Source organism: Archocentrus centrarchus, chromosome 8 (genome assembly GCF_007364275.1).
Source record: "Archocentrus centrarchus isolate MPI-CPG fArcCen1 chromosome 8, fArcCen1, whole genome shotgun sequence".
Taxonomy (NCBI): Eukaryota; Metazoa; Chordata; class Actinopteri; order Cichliformes; family Cichlidae; genus Archocentrus; species Archocentrus centrarchus.
This window is the reverse complement of record NC_044353.1, coordinates 22,428,487-22,450,474: the sequence shown is the minus strand read 5'-3', so window position 1 is coordinate 22,450,474 and position 21,988 is coordinate 22,428,487. Positions and strand designations below refer to the sequence as shown.

At 42.5% G+C, this 21,988-nt stretch overlaps 2 protein-coding genes across 5 annotated transcripts; one reads left to right on the top strand and one right to left on the bottom strand.

The window, feature by feature from the left end:
• The first annotated feature begins 846 nt into the window (after positions 1–846).
• On the top strand, positions 847–18,811 carry epn3a (epsin 3a). 3 transcript variants are annotated; one of them, XM_030735148.1, is made up of 11 exons: positions 847–1,134; positions 10,303–11,025; positions 12,841–12,959; positions 13,615–13,692; positions 14,172–14,264; positions 16,088–16,171; positions 16,397–16,526; positions 16,729–16,893; positions 17,011–17,097; positions 17,186–17,422; positions 17,845–18,811. In XM_030735148.1, exons 2-11 carry the CDS (start codon positions 10,458–10,460, stop codon positions 18,138–18,140), a joined length of 1,857 nt encoding a protein of 618 aa, XP_030591008.1. In that variant the 5' UTR covers positions 847–1,134; positions 10,303–10,457; the 3' UTR covers positions 18,141–18,811. The 3 variants fall into 3 exon arrangements, with proteins under 3 accessions (XP_030591008.1, XP_030591007.1, XP_030591009.1); XM_030735147.1 differs by having other exon boundaries at positions 16,726–16,893; XM_030735149.1 differs by lacking the exon at positions 13,615–13,692 and having other exon boundaries at positions 16,726–16,893.
• arl16 (ADP-ribosylation factor-like 16) lies at positions 18,809–21,986 on the bottom strand. 2 transcript variants are annotated; one of them, XM_030735151.1, is made up of 5 exons: positions 21,846–21,986; positions 21,058–21,113; positions 20,855–20,974; positions 20,646–20,761; positions 18,809–20,488 (listed from the first exon to the last, which is right to left on the bottom strand). In XM_030735151.1, the coding sequence occupies exons 1-5, from the start codon at positions 21,919–21,921 to the stop codon at positions 20,323–20,325; spliced, it is 534 nt and encodes a 177-aa protein (XP_030591011.1). In that variant the 5' UTR covers positions 21,922–21,986; the 3' UTR covers positions 18,809–20,322. The 2 variants fall into 2 exon arrangements, with proteins under 2 accessions (XP_030591011.1, XP_030591012.1); XM_030735152.1 differs by having other exon boundaries at positions 18,943–20,488; positions 20,930–20,974.
• Between the last annotated feature and the right edge of the window lie 2 nt (positions 21,987–21,988).

The following is a 21,988-nucleotide window of genomic DNA, read 5'->3' as shown; positions in this document are numbered from 1 at the left end:
TAAGGATATCCACCAAATCATAAGAGCATCCGTCATTTCCCTTGATTAACTTGTGATGAACTGATGGTTGTGTACACTTTGCCCTTCTGTTGTATTCAGGAGTGTGTTTGTTGTTACAACCTAGAGCTGGTATTTCCTGTATATCCTGCTCAGTCAACCACGAGACCCACTGCTCTCTGTCCTTAGGTAATCATTTTTCGCACAGCGTCACTGTACTTTCATGTTGACGCCCTGCGATTACTTTGCATGTTTGATTGAGTCCAAGCCAGAGTGAATACAAAACAGATGCGTAAAGATGGGCCTTCAGAAAAAAACCCATTAGTGGTAATAAATAAGTAAAGAGCAGAAATGCATGGATGAAGCTGGTGGAAAGGAAGTGGGGCTCTTTGTAGACTCCCTCTGGGAGACCATGTTCACTCACATAGCGTTCCAGCACCACCTTTCTATGAAAAGATCCATGGCAGACTTAGATTATTTGTTTTTATCTCGCAATACAAACCAAAAAAAATAAATAAATTGCACACTGGTCTAGTTGTGTGTTCTTTAATGGTTAGCTAGTGTACCTCTTGAATAGATTTTCTAAAATTAAAACAGATATAGGGTTTATATGAAAAAAATGCAAGCTGTACTTATAGCACTGTATTCACTTTTGTTTTAAGCCTGTGTGAGAGATTCCTCAGTATGAGCTGTTATCACCTGCTTCAGTTACCACAGATGCTTTTCCATCAGGCAGTGAAAGAGTTAAGTCTGACTCTGCATGCACCGAGCAGGCCTCCCTCCCCTTCTCTCCCTCTCTATCCATCCATTTTTACCGTGTGTGTGTGTGTGTGTGTGCGCGCGCGCGCTCATAGGGGGCTGTGCCATTTGCAGGCTCAGTGCCTGGATTTGTGATATGCACACACAACTTAGTTTAATAACAAACCAAATCCCACCTTTCGACGCCGCGCTGTAGTTTCGGATTCTTACACATTCAATGCGCTTCTCACTAAATGCTTCGCTCTGGGCTTTAAATATCTTTCTACTCTAGTTCTTCTCTGTCCGAAAGCTACGGGCTATGCCGAGAGGCGGAGGCGTTTCTCATTCCACCCAAAGCTTCCCCAAGTTGGGACCCCACTGACGCGCTATGACATGAAGGTAAGAGAGAGCGAGTGGACGCAATGAAAGTGGTCTTTGCGATTTAGTGTTTGCTTCTCTTTTTGTCGTGGGTTTTAACTTTTAAACTCGGGAACATGGCTGAGTCACGGTCACATACTTCACCTACCCGATCATCCCATTTGACGCAATAATGGCCCCGGTCTTCCTAGTTTGGGACAGAACAAGGGCACGTAGTGAAAGAGCCGCGCTTTCCTCCTGCGGTTCAATGATTTTTCTCACGGTTGTAGCACGTATTAAATACCTGAGAGGGTATGTAGGCCTGATCTGGGAACACTTTTTGGTTTGGCTTCCTACAAGTACCGATAAAAAAAAAAAAGCGCATAGGGAGTGTTTTGCGCGTTCTCTGAGCGGTGTTTTATTTATTTATTACAGTTTGACTGAAATTGTAAATTTGTTATGTCAAGGTCAGAAATCAAACATTAGTTGTGTGTTTTGTCTGTGAATGTTTTGCCTCCCTTCCTGGCTGTACTTTGAGATATGTGATAATTAACTAAATCAATGTACCAAATTTGGCGTTTACCTCAAAATGAATTTATCTTCATTTTGAGTGTGAGTACCACAGTAATGGAGGCAGAAATCCGGCCCTAAAGACTTTAACTGACTTCTATTAAGGCACCAGTATTTCTGCTATTAGCTCTATTAAAACCACCTGTAGAGGCTAAGCCAATGCTTTAAGCCACTGAGGCGCTACACACGGGCTAACCTAATTGACGCGCTGATCCCGGTGCCTGATGAATCAAAGTCTGAGTCATACTTGCCAGTTGAACACTTCGTCCATTTATTTTTATCCACAATCATCAGTGTCCATTATACTTGCACATATTTCTAGAAACACTTGAAATATCAACACCCATAATTCTCCAAGGTCCTTGCATCTTCAGCGGTCAAAAACTGTTTTTCCCTTCCGGGTGGAACACCTGACCAAACCAAAAAAAACCCTTACCATATATAGTCAGGCCCACCAATTACCCTGTGATGCGTGATACCCAGTAAATACATATTCTGCTCCTACACACCGGCCCCTAATTGTTATGGCCGACTGACATAACAATTCAATAATAACAAAAGGAGCCCAATGCGAAAATTTCAAACACCCAAAGGCAAGCAAATCAGTTTACACCTCATGTATCAAACAAAGTTTAGAAATAGGTCTCTCAACAATATTGCTCTTAGTCTGCAACCTAACAGAACGCACCAAACCCTTTTTGTCAGGAAAAACCTCCAGCACTTTAGCAAGAGGCCAGGAACCACGTGGGGCGGAAGAATCCATGATGACGACAACATCTCCAACTATCAAACTCCGTTTCTTTTGATTCCACTTCTGTCTCTCTTGTAACAATGGTAAGTATTCCTTGACCCACCGTTTCCAGAATAGATCTGACATATACTGAACTTGTCTCCAGCGACATTTCACATACATGTCGGAGGGTTCAAAAAGCCCAGGTGGTAAGGCAGGTTTTCCCTTTAACAGCAGAAGATGGTTTGGTGTGAGAGGCTCCAAGTCATTTGGATCGTCAGACAGCTTGGTGATTGGACGGTCATTCAAAATGGCTTCTACTTCACACATAACAGTATGGAGTCCATCGTCATCTAGCATTTGCTGATGCAAAACTGAATTAAGGATGCGCTTTACCAGGCGTATCATACGTTCCCAAACTCCACCATGATGGGATCCCGCTGGCGGATTGAAACTCCATTCCACTCCATTTGAGATGAGAGCTCCTTGAATCTGCTCATGATTCAACGAAGCAAGAGCTTCTCTCAGTTCTCTTTCAGCTCCAACAAAATTGGTTCCATTGTCTGACCTGATATGAATAACTTGACCTCTCCTGCTAATAAATCGACGTATAGCATTGATGCAAGCATCTGTCCCAAGTGAATTCGCCACCTCCAAATGAACTGCTCTACATGCCATACAGGTAAATATCACTCCATACCGTTTGCTAGTTGTTCTGCCTTTCTTGACTTCTATAGGTCCAAAATAATCCACTCCAACGTTTGTAAACGGAGGCAAGTCTGGAATGATTCTCTCCTTTGGAAGATCTGCCATTTTTTGCTCCATTGCTCTCCCATTATAACGTCTGCAAAAGCTGCATTCAGATATGACTTTCCTCACAGCTGCATTTGCATTGGTAATCCAATACCTCTTCCTGAGAGCTGACAGAGTATGGTTTCTTCCACTGTGTCCTAGTGACTGATGGATATGCTTGAGGATAAGCCTAGAGATATGCTGATCCTTAGATAGGATGAGAGGGTGTTTTTCCTCCAGTGGCATCGCTCCTTTGCTTAATCTCCCACCAACTCTTAACATCCCATCTTCCAAAATTGGATCCAGCCTGTAGATGGAACTTTGTCTGCTTACCGTTCCCTTATTAGATAGAGAAGAAATTTCATCCCCAAATCTTTGCTGCTGACAATAGCATATGATGACCAACTCAGCTTCCAACAAATCTTTGAGTGTTAGGGTTTTAACCTTTGATGTTACTGTGGCCTTTTGTACTACCCTTTGCCCAGCTTGTGGATGAGAATCTTTCAAACCCCTTCTTTGACGACTGAGCTGTAACAAAAGTCCTTTAAGCCTGAGAAACCAAGCTACTGACACCTTGAGTTTCCTCCAATCTGAGAAGTAAGTCATGAGTTGGTCAGTGGCATTGAGGGAATCGATAGCAGTGGAATTAACCCAGGCCTCCTGTCTGACCTCTGGATCATCAGAGTCCACCTTACCAACAAAATCTTCCGGCCACTCTTCCTCAGCCCTCCAAAGAAAACTGGGGCCCTTGACCCAACTGTGGTTCTTAAGAAAGTCAGGTACTTTCATCCCCCTGGATGCAGCATCAGCTGGGTTGTCTTTAGAGCCAATGTGCTTCCATTGGGAAGGGTTTGAAATCTCTCTTATAGTGGAGATTCTATTTGCCACAAATGTGTAAAAACGCTTGTCCTCATTATTAATATATTTCAAAACCGCTGTACTGTCTGTCCAAAACACAGATTCATCCAGCTGCATTTCAAGCTCTGCTCTAAGCATCACGTCCACTCTGGCTGCCAGGACTGCAGCTGTTAGTTCTAATCGTGGAATCGTTACAGATTTTAGTGGTGTGAATCTGGCTTTTCCTAAAAGGAAAGCAACATGAACATGGTCTTTGCAGTCCCTCAGTCTGATGTAAGTTACAGCCCCATAGCCATCCTTACTGGCGTCGGCAAAATGATGTAATTGGCTGTGTTTGAGGCCACCAAAACCCTTAGGCTTTATGCATCTTTCCACCTTAAAAAATGCTAATAACTTGATTTCTTCCAACCACCTTTCCCACTGTTTCAGGATATCCGCTGGCAAGGCATCATCCCATCCACAGCCCCTCCTGCACAGCTCTTGTTGCATCATCTTGGCAGGCAAAGTAACTGGTGACAGAAAACCCAAAGGATCATACACGGAACTAGTTGTGGACAACATTCCACGTCTGGTTAGAGACTGCTGTTTCACCTCCATCTTGAATCTGAAAGAGTCTGACTCGACACACCAAAGCAGACCTAACGCCCTCTCAACTGGAAGATTATCTCGATCCAGATTCAGCTCCTTTAAATCCTTTGCCCATTGATCCTCTGCGATTGACTGCAACACTGATCGACTGTTACTTATCCATTTTTCCAAAAAGAATCCACCTCTTTTACAAAGAACAATGAGTTCCCTTATCATCTGGATAGCCTCTTTGTCTGATCCCAAGCTCATCAAACAGTCATCAACATAAAAGTTTCGTTTGACAGCGTGAACAGTCTCATGAGAAAATTCACCTCTGTTGTCATCAGCAGTTTTCCTGAGCGCAAAGCTAGCACAACTAGGAGACGAAACTGCTCCAAACAAGTGAACAGTCATTCTATAGTCTTTGAGCTCTTGGTGGAAGTCTCCTTCTGGCCACCACAGAAAGCGCAGGAAGTCTCTGTCTACTTCTGCAACCTTCACTTGGTGGAACATAGCCTGTATATCACCCATAAATGCAACAGGCTCCTGTCTGAATCGAGTGAGCACTCCAAGCAGGGAACTGGTGAGATTTGGCCCTTGCAATAATTCACCGTTCAATGATGTTCCTTGATATGTGGCACCACAATCAAACACCACTCGTAATGCACCCTTTCTGGGATGATGGACACCATGGTGAGGAATGTACCATACCTTTCCGCTTCTACCTTGCAACTGCTGCTCAGGCACTTGCTCAGCATAACCTTTATCCACGACCTCTTTGAGACAACTTGAATATTCCTTATGAAATTGTGAGTCACTTATAAATTTCCTCCTTAATCCAAGTATCCTTTGCTTGGCCACTGTAAAGCTGTTTGGCAAGATAACATCTGGTCTTTTAAAGGGCAACTTCAGGCAATACCTGTTATCCTGTAGAGTTGCAGAAGACTCCATGACTTCCAAAAATCTGATGTCCTCTCTCGATATTTCCCTCTCCTCTGAGGTCCTTTCATTAAAGTCATGGTTATACTGACTGTTCAACATAGATTCCAGTTTAGACACAGATATTTTATTTACCACAACAGAAGAATGGTCCACATCACAAGTGCCATTGTTTCCATTCAAAGGGCCATTGATGACCCAGCCCAACACTGTTCTTATAGCGTATGGGCCATCTCCAGAGCTGTTGACGACTTCCCAAGGTTCCAATATCCTAGGAGCATTGATTCCAATCAACAAGTCAACATTGGCATTTATGGTAGGGATATGAACCTTTGACAAATAAGGCCACCTTTCCATATCTGCGATAGAGACAATATCATCTGAAGTGACTGGCATCTGTTTCTGTGTGAGAACTTCTGGCAACGGATAAAAATTGTTTCCATCCAGCCCTGACACCTCAATCCCAAACAAGGAGTATGCTGGAACAATCTTTTCCTGCCCCATTGTTTTTAAAAGAAACTGAGTCCTTTTTCCTGAAATATTCAATCTCTGCATGAGATGTTCTGAACAGAATGTAGCCGTGCTACCAGGGTCCAGAAATGCATACGTCTGCATGACCTCACTTCCCTTGGTGGACTTGACCTGTACCGGAATAATGGAGAGAGCACCACGATTCCTTCCGGCCCCTATATGCCCACATGCCTGAGGAAGAGTTGATGGTTTAACTCCAGTTGGCTTATTTGTTTGTTCTGATTCAACATTTGTCCTTGGAATATGAAGCACAGTGGGATGTTGTTGATTACACACTTCACAGATCAACCGTTTATTACACTCCCTGCTTATGTGTCCAGTGCATAAACATCCAAAACAGATTCCTTTCTCTTTTAAGAAACGAATCTTCTCTCTGTGTTTCTTACCTTTAAACAGCTGGCATTTCTCCAAAAGGTGAGCACATGAACAACAATAACAATGCAGACTCTGTTTCTGTAGACTACTTGTCATAGATTTATCTTCAGAGGAATCTATCGATGTTACTGTAGTAGCAAAACTACGTTCTGTACCTCTGGTCCTTGTTTGTAATTTAAACTTGCTAGAAGGTCTTGAACCAGCTATGTTTTGTGGTACATGTGCCTCAATATCCCCAAAAATTGGGTCAGATAGAATCCTCACATGCTTTTCCAAAAATACAACCACATCAGTGAAATGAGCTCTCTGGTTATAGGTTTCCATAATGTCATGAGCAACAGCTCTCCATCGTTCTCGGAGTTTATATGGTAGCTTGGAAATCACCATTTTCATATTGCCTGGCATATCCAACTCCTGCATATAATGAAGCTCCTCCATTGCATTACAACATCCACGCAAGAATAAAGCATAAGCTTGCAGAGCTTTAACATCCTCAGACTTAACTGACGGCCAGGCTAGAGCTTTGTCTATATATGCAGTAGATAACTTGTATTCATTCCCAAAATGCTCTTGAAGAAGATCTTTTGCCACAATGTAGCCACGTTCAGGAGCCATATGCTGGCAGCTGCGCACCAACTCTTTGGGCTGTCCTCTTGTGAACTGTTCCAAATAGTACAAACAGTCAGCTTTACTAGCTTTATCCTCCACTCCTTGTTCAAATGCCTTAATAAAAGCTTTATATTGGAATGGATCCCCTTCAAACACAGGAATGTCGCGTGCTGGCAGAGACAATAAACGCTGTTGGTGCACAAGGGCAGCAGTTATTTCATTTTGCTTATGCATAATGATGGCAATGTCTTCAGGTAGAGCCTGATCAGTTCTTTGCTGATTTTTCTGTTGTCTATTACTTTGATTTATCCAAGCAGTTGTTGCAGCAGGCTGTGAACCCTGTGCCATTTCCCAATGCCTTTGATCCTGTGTGTCAAAATGCTGCTTTGTCACTGAAATTTTCCTTACAGGTTGCTTTGGCCGCACATCCACTGGTTGCAATTTGGTTTGTGTTAGTGGCATGTCCTTTTGCTGTGGTACTTTGCAAGCTACTGGCTTGTATTCCTTTGCCATGGGATCAAGAGTGTTGCTTGATGCCAGTTTCTTCTTTTCCCTTTCAAAATAAAAGCTCATGCCATGTGTAGATGCTAGAGAGAAACATTGTTCATCCGAAGCCTGAAAAACTGCCAACTTAGCAGTAGATGCTGCTAGCTCAGTTTCCAAAATGAGCTGCTCCTTTTTCCTCTTTATCAGATGTTCCTGTTCCTCCAATGCATGGCGTTCCTTTAGAGCTGACATTCGAGCAACAAGTGCAGCTCTTTCTGCTGCGGCTTTAATTTGTGCAGAGGAAACTGTGCTTGACCTATTACTGGTGACACTTTTGTTGGAATGTTTACCGATATTAGAAACACTGTCATTAGGATTGATATCTTCAACCCCACCTTGATCACCATAATCATCAAGATTCAAATTACCAGCACCTTCGGTTTCAAACACAGGAATTTGTTTAGATTTGACCCACTCTTTCGCATTTTCAATAAATTCATCATTGAACATCATTTTTGCTTTAAACCATGTTTCATGTTTTTCTTTTTCTTCATGCGGCAATAAAATCATCATTGAATCATGCATACACCTTGTTTCATCACATAAATCAATTAAACCATCAAGAGACCTTTGTACCTCTAAAAACATCCCGCTTTGCATTAAACCTTGTACTGTTTTCCTTAAATTACTAGCTTTATTTAGCTTTGCCTTCCTACCAGCTTGCAATCTGTCTAACCTATCAGCAACTGCTTTAGCAGAAAGTTTGACCACCCGCTTGCCCGTTTGTGTGCCACTACAGCTGGCCACAGAGTCCGAGATGCCAGCGGCAGCTGGCGCACCAGCACCAGACGGACTGTCCGCCTTTGCTGCACAATCTTCCATATTTACAAGTTCGACAGTCGACATAGCAAATCAGTCAGTACAAAGTTAACTGTTCGTCCACTTCAGCAACCAATGCATTGGAATTACGCTATTACGTGTGCACACGTTTATTTTTAAATGGCCATTAATACCGATGGTAGCGCTACACATACCAGTTGAGGTCAACGTTGTTCAAATCCAGCGAAGAGATGGTCCGCTTTGTCGCCATCGCTGCTGATCCACTCCGACAGCTGCTCCAACAGCAACAATCCTCTCCGACGGCGCCTCCGGCAGCTGAGGCCGATCAGCTGATGTGCCGCTCCCAAACACACAGCCTCCTTTCCGCACCCACGCTGTCGCTGAATCCATCAAACACGAAACTCGTATCCAACTCCAATAATCCACTTGTTCGCTGAACTTGTAGAACAGTTTTTGACTTAGATTGTAGAGGCTAAGCCAATGCTTTAAGCCACTGAGGCGCTACACACGGGCTAACCTAATTGACGCGCTGATCACGGTGCCTGATGAATCAAAGTCTGAGTCATACTTGCCAGTTGAACACTTCGTCCATTTATTTTTATCCACAATCATCAGTGTCCATTATACTTGCACATATTTCTAGAAACACTTGAAATATCAACACCCATAATTCTCCAAGGTCCTTGCATCTTCAGCGGTCAAAAACTGTTTTTCCCTTCCGGGTGGAACACCTGACCAAACCAAAAAAAACCCTTACCATATATAGTCAGGCCCACCAATTACCCTGTGATGCGTGATACCCAGTAAATACATATTCTGCTCCTACACCACCCTTTCCATTTTACTGACTTCCATTAACAGGAAGTTACCGGAAGGACACGTTTTCACTCGGTGTCTGTGTACAGAAACAGCTGTAATCTCATGAAGGGGCTAAGCAGTGAACTGGCCCTGCATTGATCACTGAACCTGCTGCCATTTGAAGCAGATATAGTTTGACTTTCACTTACTTCTTCTTACAGCATACCTGCAGTCATCCTTGTACAGCTATAATACACTCACAGCTAAAGCTGAGACAAAAGTTGCAGTGTCCTCATATTTAATGTATCATAATAGAAATGTAACAACTGTAAAGAATATATAACAATTTTAAAAGCCCATGTTTTACTTTATTTCCCTCTTTTATGTTTTAGAAATTCTTACTGATGACAGCATATTTCCTGTCAAGAGGATTCGCCCTTCACTCATTTCTGTACTCATTTATGTAGAGCAGAGGAGGCTTATCAGTTAGTGTATGACTCCCCTGACTATGTAAGACAAAGCAATCCAAAGTTCAGGACAAAGTGACACTGTACTTTATGGCCAAAATAATCATTTTATTTCATTGCTGCAGTAAAATATTTGGTGATGCTGGTAGATAAACATATGTGTATTTGTGTAGGAGACTGGCAGTTTTGTAAGTTATGCCCACCGCTGCTTTGATGAAGTAATCAGATGGGGTGGGGGGGGCTTCCTTTTCTGATAACACCAGCAGATAAGTTATGGTATGACACAAAAATGTGCTTTGTATAGGCTGGGAAAATCATTGACAAAGGTGGTTGTTGCTCGCTTTGGAACAGCGCAGTGCATCCTCTCACCCATCACCCATCTCTTCAAGTAGTTTCAGGGGAAACTCAGATTAGGTGTTTTATTTCACATTGCTCGGAGGTGTGGAGCTATTCCTCTCCTTCCAAACACAATTAATGGGGTGGAAAAAAATTGAGAAATGGGCGAACTCACTAATGCTGCTGGTAACTGCATACAGAAGATCTATGAGGAGGTGGTGTTATATAACCAAAAAAGTTACCTTAATTTCTTATTTTACAGAAGAATAAAGTACAGTGTTACATGCTTAAATTATGTTTTTATGCTTCCAGAAGGAACACACTTGTGGACATTGCTGAAGTTCCCATAGGCCTTTACCATACTGCATTTTTCTGCGAAGCTGAACTAGCCATTTTCCTTAAAGCAACACAGTGGGCTGGCCTGCTGCTAGACTTTCTTCCTCCAGCTGTTAAAAACCGCTGCCATCATGCAGACCTCATCAATTCGCCGCCAAGTGAAAAACATGGTCAACAACTACACGGAGGCTGAGATAAAGGTTAGAGAGGCCACCTCCAATGACCCCTGGGGACCTTCCAGCTCGCTCATGGCTGAAATTGCAGATCTGACCTTCAATGTTGTGGCTTTCACCGAGGTTATGGGTATGATCTGGAAGAGGCTCAATGATCACGGCAAAAATTGGCGACATGTTTACAAGGCACTCACCCTGCTGGACTATTTAATCAAAACAGGCTCTGAGCGCGTAGCCAGGGATTGCCGGGACAACATATACAGCATTCAGACACTGAGAGACTTTCAATACTTAGATCGAGATGGACGTGACCAGGGTGTCAATGTCAGAGAAAAGTCTAAACAGTTGGTGGCTCTGTTGAGAGATGAAGAAAAGTTGAAGAAGGAGAGAACCCAGGCAATGAAGACCAAAACACGCATGGCAGGGGTCACCAGTAGCTTAGGCTCTAGTTCCATGCCTCCTCCATACCCAGGATACCCCAGTGATGATGTCGGCAGGTGCAGAAGCTCTCCATCCTCCTTCCGCTGTGAGTAGCATTTTTCTGTCTTATGTATATACACCATAGTGTAACTACAGACAACTACTACAAAAACACAAGCGCAGCACTTTATATCTTACATTACTGAAAGCACAAAGTAGCAGATACTTGAATATTTCTTTTATAATTTCTGTGAATCACATGATGTCGCAAATTAATGTGGTCACGAGTTCATCGTATCAGTACAAGTGAACTCCTGTGGAACTCCTGAAAAAGTGAATCGAAACCGGTGTCTTTGAGGTAGTTTCCCCAGCACCGGTAGTTTTTACCTGTGATTGTCACGTTGATGCTATTTTTATACTCTCTCTTCACCGTTCGAGCCTTGATATTAACAGCTTGACTCCTGTTTAGTTTTGGTTTTGCTCTCTACACACAACTGGGCTTCTGCATTCCTTTCATTCCACTTTTCTGGCAGCTAAACTGGATTCACAAAAGAGAGGAGGCCCAATTTGTGCTTGTTTCCCTCTAAAAAAGTTTTACAGCATGTTTGTTTGTGGTGATACTCTGTTATATGCTACTTCAGCAGTTAGGTGGTTAGGTGGCTTGATGCGTGACTGAGCAGGGATGATCAGTGACTTTATTAACAACAGGCAACAGCTCAAACTGGAAAGCTGCATGCATCATTTGTTAAAGTGGTGTTACTGGTGTGTACTATACTTTGGACAGTGTGTGGTCTTTGTGGTTCATGTTGTTTAAAAAGGGTGTTAGTAGCAGAGCTGTGGTTTCTCAAGGGCAGAAGTTTATCTTTTGATGTCTTTGGCTTGGTTCACGAAGGAAAAGCAAACATACCCGCAGACGTTGTGTGGCTGGGTTTTTAAAAAAAAAAAAATTTTATTGCTAGTCATTCAAAGATCCTTTTTGTTCAGCAGATTTTCCACTTAATAGAAATTACTTGCATACTTTTTCCGAACAAGAGTGAGTGCACCAGTGGAAACGCGTGGCCAGTGTCCAACTCCAAGCTCTGGTTCTGTGGTTCAGAGATACTACAAAAATAGTATGGTTTATTAGAGAGAGGCTTTCCTATCCAGTCCAGAAGTCATAGCGTGGAATGTGACTAGGAAAAAACCTGAATGATTAAAAAAACAAGTTTTAAATGTGTGTGTGTTGTTCTAGTCTAGCTGATTTCAAATATAAAAAGGGAGGATATGTTGTGATCACCCGGAAATTCCAGGACACTGAAGAATGTGGATTTTTGGACGAAATACTCATTGGTGCTGTGGGAGGGGGTCAGTAGGTTGTCAGCAGCTAATTGGCAGCAATTATTTTAGCTCAGACAAGGGATATTTGGGGTTGGGGGGTGGGGGTGGTGGTGGAAAAGATTGGCTTCTGCGACTTGACTTTGCCAGCGTGTGGCCTGCTTCCCTCTTTTAGCCCTGTGACCCACAGCCTGGCACCCAAACTGGTACACTTCCAGCCCTCCTTCCCTATTCCCTCCCTCAAATCTGGACCCGAATCCTGCAACTCACCCACAGGATTCGGGGTAATAAGGTGGGCCCCACTCCAACCCATCCATTCCTCTCCCCCACCACTAACTGAACTCTCCACACAGCCGCACCATTGTTCTCAGTGCAGGCAGACTGTGGCAAGCGATGCGATCAAAGGCCCTAAACAACAGGCAATGGAAAATTAACATGCAAAAACAGTGCCAGCTCTTTTCTGACCTTAAAAATCAGCCTAAAGTGTTTCTTTCTTGGCTTTCCATATCCTTCCTCCCTCCATCTGTTCATGTTTCTCCCTCCATCCTATGGCTCCCCTTTTCTCCCTAAAACCCCACTCCCCTCTGCTCTTTCTCTGTCCCTGTAGCCTCCTCTTCCTCTCCTCGACTAGCTCCAGACTTGGAACAAGCACGACCAGCAACCAGTGGCGAAGAGGAGCTACAGCTGCAGCTGGCCTTGGCTATGAGCCGAGAAGAAAGTGAAAAGGTACAAAAACACACAACACACTCACTCTTTCACTGATCACAAACCCTTCACGCTTACAGCACATGCACCCGACAGAAAGAGGCTTCTTCGCTCTGCTGCTGTTGCTGCCGACATTTTCTGTAGTAGTAAAACATTAAACAGCAGCCATGGTGGTGAAGTGGTGTGTCTGACTGTGTGTGCTGGGCCACCATTTCCCAGAACTGTCATCAGAAAGTGATATCATCAGCTCTATCCCTGATGTAGCCAGTTATGGCACTTTGACCAAACAATGTGAGCAATGCTGAAGAGTGAGGAAGCTGGGAGTGAAAGAGTGAAAAAGCAGACAGAATGTGTGCATTGATCCATTCTCAGGCATCCACAGCCTGCCCGAGTCTCCATGCCAAGGGCAGCTTTGCCCTCTGAGACTTCCTGCTCAGCTTCTGTAGGAATATACTAGAGCCCATATCAGTTCCCACTTCCGCAAGCAAACAAATCAACCATGCTTTTGATGAAAAATCCACACGTTTGATCTGTTTCTCTTCTTTTCTGCATAGTCTATATTTATTACGCTGTCCTATTTACTGTCCTCAAAATCACTACAGCAAAATCAAGCACACTTTTACCAATGTTTTCTTTTTGATTTGCCTTCCTCCTAATCCCTCATGTGTAACCCTAGCCACCTCCGCGAGTGGATATCGATGAACAGACCCAGCTCCAGATCGCTATGAGCCTCAGCAAAGAGGAGGTCCACAAGGTACACGTATGCTGGGAGGGATCGAGGATGTCCCTACCTTTGCCTTTTTTGTCCTTTGGGCTAAACACTTAACCCAATATCACATCCCAGTGTTTTTCCTTCACAGAAACAACTGCATGCACTACTTACTTTCTCTCCTTCCTTCAATTGATCTACGGTCCCCATCACTTACTCACTTTTGAACAGCAAAGAGACTGCAGCTTTCACCAAAGATTAACCTTTTGTGGTTTCATCCTTTATTATACTAACCACAAGTTTTCTCCTCTTAGTGCACTTGTATGAGACACACATCTCAGACTCTGACCTGGTGCTGCTGACCTTCTGGTGTGGTGGTGTCAGGGAAGGGTAAAGGACTGGCTACTTCACATTGATTGGGATGCCTGTAGAATTGCATGCAAAGTACTGTGAGGATGCCCAACATTATTTCTGTTAAAAAAGGAAACTGACTGTAATTCCCTCCCTGGTTAACACTTTCACAGCCAGCCCAACGTGCACCTGCTCCCGCCCTGGATATGGATGAGGAAAGTCAGCTCCAGTTGGCCCTGAGCCTGAGCAAGGAGGAGCACCAGCAGGTAGAGTGCCCCGGGGGGTGTGAGAGGCATTGAACCACTTAGTATGTACTTTTGAAATGGACAGTAAGAAGAATCATCATGACATTTTTAACAAGTGAATTGTGAAAATGAAAGGTGCAGATAAACACACTGGTCACATTTATGTGAACTGCAGTACTGTGCAAAAGTACTGAGTCACCCCTCATTTCTTTATATTTTACTTCCTAGATGCCAGGTGTTCTGTTAGCCGAAAACTTCTTGACATATCTTGGCATGGTATGCAGTTTGTTCTGACAAAAAATGAGGAAACTGTGCAAGTCCAGGGCAAAAGAAGGTCTAAAAAAACCCCCCAAAAAAACAACTATCTTATGCAGATGAAGAGTATCTGAAAGCCGTGACCTTAAGAATCCAACAAAGACCTGACACAGGGCCTGGGAAATGCATCCGGCCCTTCATTTGATCCATGTACTGTTCACCAAAGCTTCATCAAAAATGATCTCAGTGGAAGGGTGGCTGTCAAGAAGCCATTCTTAATGAAGGGAAACGGGGAGAAAAGGCTGAGGCATGCCACATGACATAAGAACTGGACTCAAAAATCAGTAGCAACAGGTCTTATGGAGTGATTAATCCAAATTTGAATATGTGGTGGTCAGGAGAGAGTACAACAGTGAGTGTCTACAGCCATCTGTAAAACACAATGGAGGCTCTGTCATGTTTTGGAGCTGCATTACAGCCAGTGCTGTTGGGGATCTTGTCAAAACTGATGGACTTATGAATGCAGAAAAGTGCCATCAGATATTGATCCACCATGCAGTACCATCTGGAAAGGGTCTGATTGGCAACAGCTTCATTTTTCAGCATGACAGTGATCCCAAACACACTGCCAATGCAGCAAAAGCATACCTGGATAGAAAAAATACACAATGGAACTCTGCCAGTCATGGATTGGCCTCCCCAGAGCCCAGACCTCAACGTTACTGAAGTAGATTTAATAACATCCAGATAACATCCAAAGAATCACTTTAAAATTCCTTCAAGAAGCCTGGAAAACTATTCCTGAAAACTATTTAAAGTAATTACATGAAAGCTTGCCTAAGAGAGTTCAGGCTATGTTTAAGATTAAAGGTGGTCATACCAAATATTGACTTTTAAACTCCTTAGAATTGTACAAATTCTGCTTTTGCCTCAAATCCTGTATTTCCGTGTATGTTTGCACGTTTCAAAAACTTGCTGTATTTATTTCTCATTATCCTAGCAAAATATAAAGAATTGAGAGAAGGCTCAAAACTTTTGCACAGTACTGCATTTCAAGCACAGATTCAGGCTTGCCTGAGCAGGAGAGAATTTTACTTATTTGGTTTCAGTCCCTTGTCACGATAAATGCCAATATATGATCAGTGTCAGTGATGTCTAAGTCATCAAGTATTTCTTTGTGATTATTTCTGTCTATAGAACTATAGAACTTATTTCCTCACTTTCTGGTTTCTTTGCTTTCCCTGTTTGTTTGTTTTTAAAGTTGTATAACATTCACTTTGTTGTACTATCTCTGCAACCTTTGGACCCCCCGCTTCCTGTCTCACTCTCTTTGTCTCTTCCCTTCCCCTTTTTTTCCCTCTCTGTCTGCACTCATATACAGTAGCACAATAGAACTGCTCTGTTAGAGATCACAGCGATGCTCTGCTCTGTCCTCTCTTTGACCAGAGAATTTTCTGGTTTGTGCAACTTGCATACATATGTTGCCCAGGAAAAATAACAAGCTATCTATTGTTCCTGCGTGCCATCGCTGAGTAAATATAGTATGACGCCAACCATAAAGACTTCCATGTGTCTTTATCTGTTAACAGGAGCAGCTCAGCCGCCAAGGAGATGAGACCCAGCTCCAGAAAGCTCTGGAGGAGAGCAAACGTGAAATGGAGAATAAAGGCGGGGTATGAAATACCTCAGTGAGGGTGACGAAACATAAGCATAGAAGTATATGACTATGAAAAGTTCAAACCTGCTTGTCAAACTCAAAAATCAAAAGTACACTGAAAGAGTATAATATAATATAATATAATATAATATAATATAATATAATATAATATAATATAATATAATATAATATAACCAACTCTGATTGTTTTTCTCTCTTCTTTATTTGTTGATGTGGTCAGACTTCCTTTATGGACCTGGTAGATGTTTTTGCAGTACCCACAGATCTGCCTCCCAGTGACCATCGGTGGAATAGGGCCCCACACCGTGCAGCTGCTGGTGCTGGGGCCGCAGACACCTGGGACTCCCTGGGTGAGCCTCGTGTTAGCTTAGTCGTGGTATATTGTTGTAGATGACTATGTTATGGAATCATCTGAAGATAGTCGATCACAATTTTTTTTTTTTTCTTTTTAAACGCAGTGTTTTTGCATAAAACTTTTTTTTTTTTATTTCTACAAAATAATCTGAACTGCTCACAGGCTAACAGACTCACTTTTTTGTCTTGTTAAAGAAGGCCACGGCAACATCCCAAGAGCAGATTCTCCCTGGATGGTACCTCCACCTTCACGCAGCCCTCCCCCACCATGGGAACCTCCAGCCAACCCCTGGGATGCACCACAAAACAATGTCTCCAACCTCAATCCTGCAGGCCGAGTATGGGCTTTGCCTGTGAATACAGGTGTGTTTGTTTACAAGTAGCTCAAAAAAGAAAAAGAAGTTTCATGGCTGTCTGAAGTGCTATATATATTCCACAGCAAGTTAGATAGCATTTCTGGCATGTTTTTACCCTCTTCAGGTGTTGATCCATTTGCTGCGCCATCAGAAAGAACAGCATTTAAGGGAGCTGTTAAGGAACCTTCTCCCCGAATTGGTAGTCCCTCAGGTAAACGATGCATTACCTGCTATTTTTCCTCTAGTGTTTGTACATCGCACCCACTTAGAGTGCTGTCTTCCTACTTTTCTGCTGACAGATGGTGACCCGTTTGATGACGCTATGGATGGTGGTCAGGTAAATGGGGCTAGTGGGCGAGAGGGCAGTCCTGAGCTCTTTGACCTTTCCCGCCTTCGAGAAAGCCTGAATGACCCCAGGCCTCGAACATGCCGGACACCTGAGTCCTTCCTGGACCCCTCAGCAGCTTCCTTGGTGAACTTGGACAGCTTGATCCCAGCAAACCCCTCAGCTAAGACTAAGAACCCCTTTTTATCAGGTAGTTATTGTATTATTGACTGTAGGTGCAGTCATTGTGCTTTCTTAATGGAAATACAGTAGTTACACCTGTTTTTTAAATCAGCCAGGTGCTGGTTGTACATACCACTGCATGCCATACATATATTGCATTACTTGCAGAGAGCTAGAAATTCCCAGTATTGCATTTATTTTTGCTCGTATCCACTTTTTGTTCTTTGTGATGGCATGGCTTGTGAATGAGAATTCAATTTTAGCCACCTGCCTTTAAATCTCAGAGGAGTTTTTAGGAACAGTCTGTGCTTGCAACTGTAGCGTCATGAGAGACAAAAAGCAGTGACTGATTCATCAGGTTCAAGGCTCAGCATCAGAAAAAGTAAATCTATTTTGAATAAGCATTTAAAGCAGACCTTTTCTCTCTTTTCTTTATTTCTTTTGATGTAGGCCTAAGTGCTCCTTCACCCACCAATCCATTCCAAGCAGATCAGCCAAAACTAAGTCTCAATCAAATGGGCTCCAGCTCCACCTTGGCGGCCCCTCATGCCACTTCTCTTCCATACAGTGCCTCCTTGCCCTTGCCTACGAGTCATCAGGGTGCCAGCATCCCTTTGTCACATACTCACCCCACCCAGCCTGGACTGGACCTGCCAGTGAGCCTCCCTGAGCCTTTATTGCCCTTCTCTTCAGCCAGTGCTCAGGGATCACAGGCCGCACAGGGCAGTCAGAACCCCTTCTTATGAGGACAAACTAAACTGGAGAAAGTATTTTAGAAAAATGGGAATTCATTAAGCTCTTGAAACATTGCTCTAACTGCACACCAAACTACAGCTGAATGGACTTGTTTTTATATTCTTGTATAGTACAATAACCCTTAGATACAAATTGGATCTGCTCTTCACCGCAGCAACATATCCTGCTCTTCTTTTATTGAATGCAGTAACAGACTACAACAGATAACACTTTTTTTTTTTTAATCAACCTATTAGTGTCAAGTAAAATTTCAAGGTCATATCCTGTTGCTAACTGACTACAAAGTACAAACAAGCAGTCTGATAATGTTTTGCTGTCAATTAACTAAGCTGTAAGTAGTGGGAAGATGTCTGATGGGTTTAGGTGGTCACTGCATACATACTCCAACTCCTGTGAAGACAGATCCACCTGTCCAGTGCCTGCAATGACGCATCAATACTGGTATATGGATGTTATGCTGGAACAGAGCTAGTGTGGAAAAATAATCAGTGTATACATTCTACTATTATAAAATTAAGTGCTGAATGAAATAATAGTTTGGGAGGACTATAAGCAAAGAAGTCTTATTAAGCAACCTTGGAAAATGTAAGAATCTGTTTATTCATTGCCTGCAAACCACTGACTCTCACCAAATATAATTACAACACTGTTCCATTCTTCAGACGGCTTTATTGACTTGCATTTATTCATTTTCCTTGGTATCAGTAGATGTCAAATAAAATCATGACAACTCAGGAACACACCCAGTACCATTTTCTAGACTGAAAAAAAGTGTTTGCGCCCCCTGCTGGTAATAAATCACTGTAGTCACATACAGCAATCATGTAAGCAATACAGCTTATATTTGTTCCTCCCATTTTGTCAACAACATCTGTCATTTACTCTTTAACAAAATATAACAAAATACACAGAAAAAAGCTATAAGAAACACAAATAACAGCTCCTCTCAATCAAAACATAATCCACATGCACAGTAAACAAGTTCATAAATACAGAAAAAAAGATATAACAAAGTAAATACTGCATGCCTTATGAGACTAATGTTCTGTAAAAAATCCTTTATAAAGTTGTTTAAGAGTTGTTCCTCACATTTTAGTATTTGTTAAATCTAAAGTGTAAGAGCTGACTTTATTTCAGACGGAGGCTGATGTGGGATTTCATCAAATGGTGCACAGCCATGCGACTAATACAGTCATGAACCCCCCATATTCACTCTTTATCTGTCTAGAATAACTATTGCATGAAAGTAAGACCTACAGTGATGTTTTACCAATCCTGTCATACTTCCACTTCTCCCTCTCATTCATCCTTATGAACAGTCATGTCAATGTAGTACCAAAGATACGCGCTCTTACACTAAAAGTGCATCACTAAAACCTAAACATAGTATCTAAACTAATTTTTTTTTAATGAATCCTAATGTCACAGACCAAAAGGCAGAACAGTTTTCATTTTTTTGTCAAAGCAGTATCATTATATAAGTAACAAATATACGTACATTCACCAGACACTTTATCAGGTATACCTTGCTAGTGCTGGGTTGGACCCACTTTGTCTTCTACAATGCTTTAATTCTTCATGGCATAGATTCAACAAGGTGCTGGAAATATTCCTCAGACATTTTGATCCATATTGACATGATACATCACACAGTTGCTGCAGATTTCTTGGCTGCACGTCTGTCATATGAATCTCCTGTTCCACCACATCCCAAAGGTGCTCAGGTAGGCTGTGGTGTTTAAACAATGCTGTGCCAAAAATGATACCCCTCACACCATTACAGCACCAGCAGCAGCCTTTTCTGTTCTTAGCTCCTCTGACCTCTGACATCAACAAGGCCAGAGAACTGCTGCTCACTGGATATTTTCTCCTCTCTCAGACCATTCTCTATAAACCCCCTAGAGATGGATGTGTGGGGAAAATTCCAGTAGATCAGCAGTTTCTGAAATACTGAGACCAGCCGGTCTGATGCCAACAACTGTGCTATATTCAAAGTCACTTAAATCACCTTTCTTGCCCATTCTGATTCTTGGTTTGAATGTCAGCAATCATCTTGACTGTCTCTACATACCTAAATGCACTGAGGTCACTGCCATATTATTGGCTGACTATATATTTGCATTAAACAACAGTTGTACAGGTGTACCTAATGAAGCAGCTGATGAATGCATATCACTTAACCATGACGGACTCCAGCCAGCTCAAAACCTCCTTAAGTCCCTCTCCAGATCGGGCACTGGCTTCCAGTATTGTGATTGGCTGAGTAGCAGAGGCAACAATGTCATCCATCCTGAACAGGGACTTTATCTCTATAAGGCTCATAATGCAAGGCATGTCCCTGTGGAAAAAAAAATATGAAAATACAAACCAAATGGAATGATTAGCTTTCCCTGAGATACACAATTAAAATAATACACACATCTTGCATTAAACCTGCTAGACATCCTGTAAGAATGGTAAGTCATTTGTAGGAACTGATGTGTATGGTGTGTCACCTCTTGTTGAAGAGAATAAGCACAGAGGCATTGCTCAAAGGCTCAGCAGAGAGTACTGACAGCAGCTGTATACAGGAGGAGGATATCTGAGCAGTGTTGGCTGAATCCACCATGAACTATGGAGAAAAAAACAGAAAGGTAGATCTACTCAAATATTTCAATTTATTAAAGCTATTGAAAACATAAACCGTATGTATAAAAGAGCATACAATGACAGAGGAGCAGTCTTTGAAGTAACTGGGCCATATGGGCCCCATGCAGCCGCCCAGCTCTCGCACAGTCACCTTCTTCTTCTTCTTTAGGGTCAGGTCTGTCAGATTGGTTCCTACCTACAGATGTTTAAAGGAAATGGAGAAATTACATGGATGCGGTGTCCGAGAACTTCTCACTTGAACTTTTCATTAGTACTTACTGTGGGAAGAGTTGAAGGTGGTGTTTCTAATTCATCTAAACTGTGCACAATCAACTGTAAATGAAATCGGTCAGGGAAAAATAAAAAAATCCACTGAAGACAGCATCGTCATCAGCTATAAAGGTAAACATTTTCAAATGTTTGTACAATATTTTATGAGTTATGAAATAAGTATTTAATATCTGCTATGAGTAAGCCTGGTGAGGTCACAGCTAAGAGAGTACTGTTGTCTCCTCACAAATAAGATCATGCCACCAGTTCAGAGAAAACATTTTTATTAATCCACTGATTTGGCACGTTAAATATTATTAAATATTTAAAGTCTATATGGGTTAGGTCCCACACAATCATTGTGTGCCAAATTACTTATCTTTCAATCATCTAGATAAAGTAACCTGGAATAAAAGGAAATGGGGGAAAAAAAATAGAAATCAATGAATGTGAAATGCCTACATGAAGGCGCTGCTAGTAGAACTGCCTCCAGATAAACACTGGAAAAACCAAGGGGCTGGTGATGGACATCTGGAGGCACAAACTCCACATCCTCCACTCACACCCGTGAATATCCGGGGAATGGATACTGAGATTGTGGAGGTCTTTCCCTCCAGCCGCTGTCAGACTTCACAGTGAACAACAGCAGCTGACCAATATAAACACATCCTTGTCATCAGTTACTTAGCTACTTTACTACGCAAGCTGACAGGGCTAAATTAGTTCGCTAGTTAAGCTTTCTAGTATTGTTTCCTTAACTCCTATTTCAAAGAAATTCAGATAGCCACAAAGGATATTTTGTAGACGTTTGAGCAACAACGTCTTTCCGACACCGGTCGCTCCGAGGAGTAGACACGTTTCTTTGCTGCTCATGTCGATTTTCTTGCAGAACCACAGCTAAGCTCGAAGCGTGCAGTCCGTATGTCCCATACGGTGCAGC

Excerpts from the sequence above, each read along its gene's own strand:
- epn3a (XM_030735147.1), top strand. The coding sequence starts at position 10,458 with ATGCAGACCTCATCAATTCGCCGCCAAGTGAAAAACATGGTCAACAAC. Across the intron at positions 13,693-14,171 it reads GCAAAGAGGAGGTCCACAAG|CCAGCCCAACGTGCACCTGC; the intron begins GTACACGTATGC and ends ACACTTTCACAG. Across the intron at positions 17,423-17,844 it reads TAAGAACCCCTTTTTATCAG|GCCTAAGTGCTCCTTCACCC; the intron begins GTAGTTATTGTA and ends CTTTTGATGTAG.
- arl16 (XM_030735151.1), bottom strand. The coding sequence starts at position 21,921 with ATGAGCAGCAAAGAAACGTGTCTACTCCTCGGAGCGACCGGTGTCGGA. Across the intron at positions 20,975-21,057 it reads CACCTTCAACTCTTCCCACA|GTAGGAACCAATCTGACAGA; the intron begins GTAAGTACTAAT and ends AAACATCTGTAG. Across the intron at positions 20,489-20,645 it reads CTTATTCTCTTCAACAAGAG|GGACATGCCTTGCATTATGA; the intron begins GTGACACACCAT and ends TTTTTTCCACAG.